This window comes from Galeopterus variegatus, unplaced genomic scaffold (assembly GCF_000696425.1).
Source record: "Galeopterus variegatus unplaced genomic scaffold, G_variegatus-3.0.2 Scaffold1832, whole genome shotgun sequence".
NCBI lineage: Eukaryota > Metazoa > Chordata > Mammalia > Dermoptera > Cynocephalidae > Galeopterus > Galeopterus variegatus.
The window spans coordinates 248,271-256,799 of NW_007727943.1; the positions used below are offsets into that span (position 1 = coordinate 248,271).

An 8,529-nucleotide genomic window follows, 5' to 3' on the forward strand; every position below is an offset into this window, starting at 1 on the left:
TGGGATCCGAACCCTTGGCGGGAGCGCCGCCGCGCTCCCAAGTGGCGCACTCTCCAGTGCGCCACCGGACCGGCCCAGTCACCTTTTTAAATCTATGCAAATGAGGGGAAGAAAAAGCAGAAAGGACTATCCACCCTGGCAGAGAAGTCCTTGTCATCCCCCAAACACCTGTGGTCTCCAGGAGTCTCCTGACAGTAAAGCCCCCTGAAAGGGGTAGTGCTTTAGCTTTCACAATTTAACAGAAAATGGGGTGGACAATGGGTGGGCAGCTGCGATGAGACAGGTCCTCCCCATGAAAGAGAGGTGCTGCTCCTCCAAAAGGGCACTGTGCCCATTTGATGACATGGTGGTTTCTGCTTTCAAAACAACTGAGCACAGGATCTTATGGAATGCATGTAGGGGTCAGTCATGAGTTGTCTCCCAAAGGGGTAAGATCCTGAAAGTGTTAGGACTAATGAAGAGTCCCATGTCTTGCCTGAAAATTTTCCTTCAGAATTGGCTATCTTCGTTATACTGGGCTGTGCTGTTACTGAGCATCACTGGGTGGGTTTGGAAGATGACTATTTGCCCCCTAAATGTAGTCAATGGAACAGTAGGAAGACAGGGAGTGCCATCACCCTCAGGCCCAAATATAATTCCTGGGTTTTGACTCATAGGTGTTTATCAGAACAGATACCATGGAAGAGCATGACTACGAAGACCCTGGATTCTTCAACATTTCCAATGACAGCAGCCAGGAGCATAAACGCTTCCTGCAGTTCAGCAAGTTCTTTCTGCCTTGCATATACATGGTGGTATTCATCTGTGGCCTGGTAGGGAACTCCCTGGTGCTGGTCATATACATCTTCTACCAGAAGCTGAAGAGCCTGACAGATGTGTTCCTGATGAACCTGCCCCTGGCTGACCTGGTGTTTGTCTGCACTCTGCCCTTCTGGGCCTATGCAGGCATCCATGAGTGGGTCTTTGGCAGGGTCATGTGCAAGATCCTACTGGGCATCTATACTATGAACTTCTACACATCTATGCTCATCCTCACCTGCATCACTGTGGATCGTTTCATTGCAGTGGTTCAGGCCACCAAGGCCTACAACCAGCAGGCCAAGCGGATGGCCTGGGGCAAGGTCATCTGCTTCGTCATCTGGATGATCTCCTTGCTGGTTTCCTTGCCACAGATCATCTATGGCAATGTCCTTTATTTTGACAGGCTAATCTGTAATTACCACAATGAGGAGATTTCTACTGTGGTTCTAGCTACCCAGATGACACTGGGGTTCTTCCTGCCACTGTTTGCCATGATTGTCTGCTACTCAGTCATAATCAAGACCCTGCTTCATGCTCGAGGCTTCCAGAAGCACAAATCTCTAAAGATCATCTTCCTGGTGGTGGCTGTGTTCCTGTTGACCCAGACACCCTTTAACCTCGTGAAGCTCATCCGCAGCACAAGCTGGGAGTACGATGCCATGACCAGCTTTAATTATGCCATCATAGCGACAGAAGCTATTGCCTACCTGCGGGCCTGCCTAAACCCTGTGCTCTATGCCTTTGTTGGCCTGAAGTTTAGGAAGAACTTCTGGAAGCTTGTGAAGGATGTGGGCTGCCTCCCTTACCTGGGGGTCTCAAATCAATGGAAGTCTTCTGAGGACAATTCCAAGACTTGTTCTGCCTCCCACAATGTGGAGGCCACAAGCATGTTCCAGCTGTAGGCCTTGCTGGGGCTTGGAGAAGCTGCTCTGGAATTTACAGGAGCATGGCTGTGTCCTCTGGATGCAATGAAGGCTTTGTTTATAGCTTGTGCTTTCTCGTGGAGAAGTAATCAAACACTGGGGCTGGTCTGGAATGCTTCTCCTCAGACATGAACATTCTTTTCCTGGACACCCAGGCCTAAAGCTCAAAGAAAGGTCTAAATTTTTAAGGGTTTTCCTTCTTCTATTCCCAAGAATGCTGAAATCAAGGAGATGACATGTCACTCTTAAGATCTCAGGTTCTCCTTTGCCGGAACTGGGGCTGAAGAGGGGAGCATAGCCAACAAAGCTGTTGATGGCAGGTAACATGCTAGGCTCCCAAATTCAGAAGAACCTTCTGACCACTGGGTAAGCAGTGGAGATGACAGCAGCCATGAGAACAAGTGCTGGCCTCTATGGCTCAGACCTTAGTCAACAGGCACCTAACAGAAATGACATCAGGCTCTGCCTTACCTGGGCATTTGATTTTTGTATAGGTAGACGCTTATGTTCTCTGTGATTAATCCTGGAAGGACTAGCGCCAGGGAATGTGCAAAAAATTAGAGTAGGCTAAAAATTAGAGAATTCCAGTGGTCCACAGAATGCTGGAAAATGTGTAAAACATAGTTGAAGATTATAATGGATCCAAGCAGCATTTTTGAAGGGATTCTTTGGTGGCTTTGCTCATTTAGAAATGGAATAACCCAATGCCTGCCACACACACATATACAAATGTGTACATACACACACACAGGCACACCAAACTGCATATGGGTTTAATGACTAAGAAATAAAATTTTTTAAGTTTCCAAACTATATATACACTTCGGTGCATTCTACATTAATGTGGTATGCCTGGAATATACCAAAAATGGTTCAGAGCACAGGATATAAGTTAAAATTGTAGACTTTCAAGGCAGTGCTCTATCAAGAAGTAGAAAATACCAGTAACAGCAACTCTGCTCTTTCACTGTGGCTTCCAACCTGTTGCCCAAAATGAGGGGTGCATTTGTTCAACTTCTAAAATACAGTCACAGGATACGGCATAGTTTTAAATGTCAGACTTGTCTGCATGTTTATTAGATCCTAGCAATCTGCTCAATAGGCTTGTGCTTTTTGGGATTATGTATCCCAAAAATTACTCACCAAAATATGGAGAACCAATTGACAAAAGCTAAGTAGAATGCACAGGGAGGCTTAATAGTGTGGTTTTGGGGGTTGGATAGACCAGAGTTGAATCCCTGTCACTTACCAGTTGGTAGGACCTTAGACAAATCTCTTAACCTCTGACTGCCTATTTGGTATGAGGAGTACTTGAGATCTTGCATGCAAAATACTTGGCACAGTTTGCATTTTTGGGCAAAAATGGTCCTCAAAATATCAGTAGTTATTATTTCTTACATGAACTAGTGACACAAAATGGAAGCCCTCTACGTGAGCCCCATGGGTCAGTGAGGTGAGGGAGGGCTTACTTCTGACCACTGGGCAAGCAGTGGAGGTTAGAGCAGCCATGAAAAGCAGCGCTGGCCTCTATGGTTCAGATCTCAGTCACCAGGCACCTAATAGAAATGAAATGCCACACACAGCCTGGTGCAGCTGAGCACAGGCCAGGCCTTGCAGGGCCCACATAATCATACCTACCATCTCATTCACATGCCTAAATGCGTCCATGAGCAGTTTCTTTACTGTACTCTGGCCACATGGACAACAAACAACAAAAAATCTTTTGTTCCTCAAACAACAAAATCTGTCTTTTCAGGGTGACAAGGCTGACATTTATCTTCTTCTAATTGGTTTCTGCACTGGGTTGAATTGTGGCCCCCCAAAGTTTAATGCGTTGGAGGCTTAGTCCCCACTGTGACAGTGGTAAAAGGATGGGAAATCCTATTATGGTAATTGAAAGGTGGGACCTTGAAGAGGTGATTAAGTTGATGGTTTAATGGTGGTCAGGGCATGGTTCTGTGAGCTTTAAAAGTATAGCACATGTTAGTCTCTGCTCTGCTCTGTCATTTTCTACCATGTGAGACCTCTACGTTGCTGTAAATCCACCATCAAAGAAGGCCCTCACCATAAGTGTTCCCTGGACTGTGGCCTTCCCAGCTTCCCAAACTGTAAGCAATAAGTTTCGTTTTCTTACAAAGTACCCAGCTCCAAGTATTTTGTCATAAGCAACAGAAATGGACTATGTTGCTGTAAATCCACCATCAAAGAAGGCCCTCACCATAAGTGTTCCCTGGACTGTGGCCTTCCCAGCTTCCCAAACTGTAAGCAATAAATTTCGTTTTCTTACAAAGTACCCAGCTCCAAGTATTTTGTCATAAGCAACAGAAATGGACTAATAAAGCTTCCAAGGGGGAGTTTCTGTCATCCCTCCTTTGGGCATTTATCTTAACATGGAGCACCCCTGACAGAGGGGTGCCAGTCCCTGGCTTCCCCGACAGTATCCCAGCCCAAGACACAGAGGCCCTACGAGGGAAGGATGAAGTAAGGACTCAGGAGACGGGACCCTACAGCATCTGCACAGTGCTCACAGTGGGAAGCAGTGTGGTGTGATGGAGCACAAGGCTCTGGGCCTGCTCAGACAGTGCACATCCTGGGCAAGGGACAAACCTCCCCAAGGTCCTGGCTCCCCACCCACACCTCCCAGGGTACTCGTGAGGCACAGACAGTGCATGCCATGGGCCAGGCGCAGGGTCTGCTTGCCCTGGCAACAGTGAGGCAGCTGCTGGCACTACTGGGTTTTCCCTGAAAGGCCCTGGCCTGCCTGCTGAATAAGTCAAAGGAGACCAGGTACCTGTTGGGGTGCGCCCCTCCCAGGCTCTCTGTGGAAAGGTTCTGCACTGGCCCATCCACAGTTTAGGAAAACCCTGCCCATCTGTCCCCAGGAACACCACAGCAGCCGGATCTTCCTTCACCTTCTCTGCCTCCTCAGTTGCTCATTGCTCCCACACTTCTGGGCCCTCACCTGCTACACTTGGTAGTAGACATCATTTTTCCAACCCCTCCCCTGGGTCTGCATCATTACTGGCATAAAACCTGGCACAGCATGAGCAGGTTACAGAGGCCTTCATGTCTGGACCTCATTCAATCCATGCCACAGCCCAGGAAACATAAGATGCTGTTCTCACAGGCTCCATTCCATGGAGGTCGAGTACAGGGCAGAGCCAGCTCCCAACCTCAGACCAGCTCTTCTCCTCCTTCCCCCTGCTCTCCTCTCTGCTCACACACACCAGCACATGGTGTCAAAGGCCTGGGGTGCAGGGAAGACTGGGGGAAGGGGTCATGCTGGGTGTGGACCCTGCTTGAATCCAGACTGCTTTGGGTGTGGTCTCAGGGTCTGAGGGTAAAGAATGTGCTCCTATCCCACCAATTTCCCACCACCTGGGGGGCACGTGGTGCTTAAAAGCTCCAGCCCAGTTAGAGATACAGCAGAGGCCATGGATGGCCAAAGATAGCCATACCGTCTGGGGCGTGGTGAATGCAGGGTGACACTGATTCCTGGGGCTACCTGGGAGTAAGAAGCCCAGGTGTTCTCAGTGAGTGTTCTGGACTAAGGAAATGGTGCCACAGGAGAGAAAAGCCTGAAGATACTGGTAGAATGGAAACAAAGAGCACGGGGCCCAGGAGTGGTCAGCGTAGTGACTCTGGCCTTCTCTCCCAGGGGGCTCTCAAGACATCATCCCCTTCGAGGTGCCCGGCCCCTCTGGGCCCACAGTAACTAATGCTGTTTTGCAGGAGGCCTGGCACTATCATCCCCATTTTTCAGATGAGAAAATTAGTTCAGAGAGATTAACACCTGCCAAAGCTCACTCAGCAGAACTAGGGGTACAACTCCAGTAAATAGCCTCTTTGTCTGCTCTCAACTGTTGGGTACAAAGGTTTCATGCAGCTGACAAGCCACAGGGTACCTGCCAACCCTGTCCTCATCTGAAGGTTAACCCAAGTGCAAGGTGGCTTTCTAACCTAAAACCATTATCATCATATCCTGTTCTTGTGTTGTTCCTGAGATACCAGACATCAAATCACCTGGTTGGTGACAAATCCACCACAGCTCCCCCAAGCACTCTGACCATGAAGTGTCAGTTCTGAAGCACTTACTAGCAAAGACGCTCTGTGGGTCGGGGACAGCGTCTATGGGTGAGGTTCAGCTCACTTAATGTCGTCTAGGTATCTGGAGTGACACTCCTTGGAGAAGACAGCTAGGCTACCCAGTGTGAAGTGCTGAGGCACACAACAGTAGCAGAGCACGGCTCAGCTCGATGTCGCAACTCAGGGTGGAACTTCACGGAAACGCACACCTCCACAGGCTTCCTGGGTGCCAGGCACTGGGTTGGTTCACACACGTGGTTCTCACCTACCTTTCTAACAGCCCCAGGGGTTGACAGTCTCTTCTGCACAAGTGAAAGGACTGAGTTCATGGGGCTGGGCTGCCCAAGCCATAGGGCTTGAAGTGACAGGCCAGGGATCTGACCAGCTGTGTCTGATTCTGGAGCTCAAGCTCTTCACCGCCATATGGTCTGTTTGTGTGGTAGCCGAGGGGAAACAGGCCTTGAGGAGGCCATGACTGAGTGGAGGCTGGCAGAGGCCAAGGGAGCCAACGCCCACTGCCCCAGTCTGGTCCACCAGCTGATAAGAGCTGGGTCTCCTTCTCTGCCTGCCACTGCAGTCCTGACAATAGCCAGACTCCTGGTCAGTGGAGACGGCTGTGAGTGGACCTGGATGACTGAGGAGAGGGGAGTGCATGGGTGTGTCTGTAGGGTTCTGAAGAATGTCATCTTTTCACCAGAGGTGGGGCTGTGCTCCTGCTTCCTGCCACCATTCTAGCTTTGAGCCACACACAAGAGTACCACTGGGAGGTCTCTTAGAGAGTCCCCGGCATCCTTCCAGGTCTTCCTGCCAGTTTGGATTTGGGGCCTCTTCCTGCCCCACCTCTGCCAGAAGGGGCAAGGTAAACAACTCCTCAGCCCTAACAAGGTACATGTGTGCAGAGGTGTGGACATGGGGCAGGGGAGATGGACAGGCATTTGATGAGTAAATAGGGAAACGGGGACCTGGAGGAGAGAGCTAAACTCTTCTAAATGAGTTTCCAGCTGGTGGACTAGAGGGATGAATTCTGAATGCTTACAATGGAATGACAAGTTATCTGGCCTCCTGAGACTTCAACTTCTTTTAAATGAGTTTCCAGCTGGTGGACTAGAGGGATGAATTCTGAATGCTTACAACGGAATGACAAGTTATCTGGCCTCCTGAGACTTCAACTTCTTTACCTGTAAAATGGGATAATAATCCCTACTCCTTTAAGGGTGGCGCAGAGGCTAAGTGAGGCCATGTGTAAGAGCAGCTGGTACATGGAAGACGTCTGTTAACAGAGTCGCTTTCAGCAATACTACTTCCGAACAGCCTTTTTTTCCCCATAGACTTGGACTTAGAGACTGCTCAATCCCTCCTGGATCACTTCTCACCTTGGATTTGCTTATTTTTTTTCCTCTTAGTTTCCTGCCAGGGATGCTTATACAAATCCAGGGCTCTGTATCTCAGGCACATGGGAATCCTTGAGTACTTACTCTCCTTTGCTCTTATTTTTCTGGTGTAGTCATTTTTTTGCAAGGAGAGTTTTGCAGGGATCAGTTTTTAAAAATATGAAATAAATTACACAAAGTGCCACCATATTAAAACGTCAAAAGTTTATGCCATGGGACCCATAGGAAAAGGTCCTTGCTTAGTGTGTCCTAGCACTTGGTGTCTGGCTTAAATGCAGTTTCTCCAGCAAAACACTGGCTATTCAGAAGCTTCCAGGTCCCCAATAGTTCTTGACGTACTTTCCCTCCAGCACATCATGAAGGACTTTCATGATGTGCTTGCTGACCACACTGAGATCTCCATTCCTCTCTTCCTGCCCAGAATTCAGAGTAGGGCTGGGATTGGTCTGTCAGGTTGATCAGGATTTCAGCCATGTGGAAGAGGATAAATTTAATCTTCATGAGGCCGCCAGTGCAGGAGATTTTAGGCCTAAGTGTATCTCCACATCCCCGTACCCTGACTAAAGAGTGACTGAGCTTACCGTGTTATAGCCTCCCAATCACCGAACCAAGACAGCCCCTACTCACTGCCGCTTCTGCGACTTTGGGCCTTTCCTTTCCCCTCTGAAGCCTCCCCTGGCCATGTTAGCCTGCAGTGCTTTCCCCAACCCTCTTGACCCAGTGGTCCCAGGGCATGTTTTGTTGCATTGGCACTAAGCCACAATCTGCCTTCAGCCCCTGACAAGCCAGGTGGAGGTGGTAAGGTGAGCAGGGCCTGGGAGGATGGCTTTGGCTTCAAAGTGTCTCACCACCTCCTGCAGCCTTCATGAGAGAGTAACCACGCTGCAGCTCCCTCTCTCCTCACCCTTCACCTTCCCCTTTCCCAGTAGGAACAAAAACAGAAGGTGTTCTGATTGCTGACAAATAAGTGTGTTTCGAGCCTTGGGGAATCAGGAACTGTTCAAAGGAAAGGAAACTGCCGGCCCTCAGCCTCCAAAGCGGATCTGGGACTGACTGATGGGAACCTGCAGTCCCTGCACTTCATCCATCTGGGTGAAGAGCCACCCTCCGAGTCAGTTAAGGGCCGCATCATCACACACTTCTTTGTGTATTAGCTAGAGATAAACCCAAGCATATCTGGTAGCATTTTCTCACATTCTTCTTCCTAAATTTAAGACCCAGTCAAAAATGCCAAGAGTCTGAGAAGGTTGGGAGATACAGAGCCCTGGATTTGTATAAGCATCCCTGGCAGGAAACTAAGAGGAAAAAAAATAAGCAAATCCAAGGTG

The 8,529-nt window shown here is 49.1% G+C and overlaps 2 protein-coding genes across 2 annotated transcripts in view; one reads left to right on the forward strand and one right to left on the reverse strand.

Annotated features, from left to right (window-relative positions):
* FYCO1 (FYVE and coiled-coil domain containing 1) overlaps window positions 1–8,529 on the reverse strand; it is a 75,719-nt gene that overhangs the window by 26,078 nt on the left and 41,112 nt on the right. The gene's annotated exons all lie outside the window — the stretch shown is intronic.
* CXCR6 (chemokine (C-X-C motif) receptor 6) lies at window positions 678–1,703 on the forward strand. Its single transcript, XM_008579212.1, has one exon. The coding sequence runs from the start codon at window positions 678–680 to the stop codon at window positions 1,701–1,703; it is 1,026 nt and encodes a 341-aa protein (XP_008577434.1).

What these genes read in the sequence shown, in the direction of transcription:
- CXCR6 (XM_008579212.1), top strand. Translation starts at nt 678, where the DNA reads ATGGAAGAGCATGACTACGAAGACCCTGGATTCTTCAACATTTCCAAT.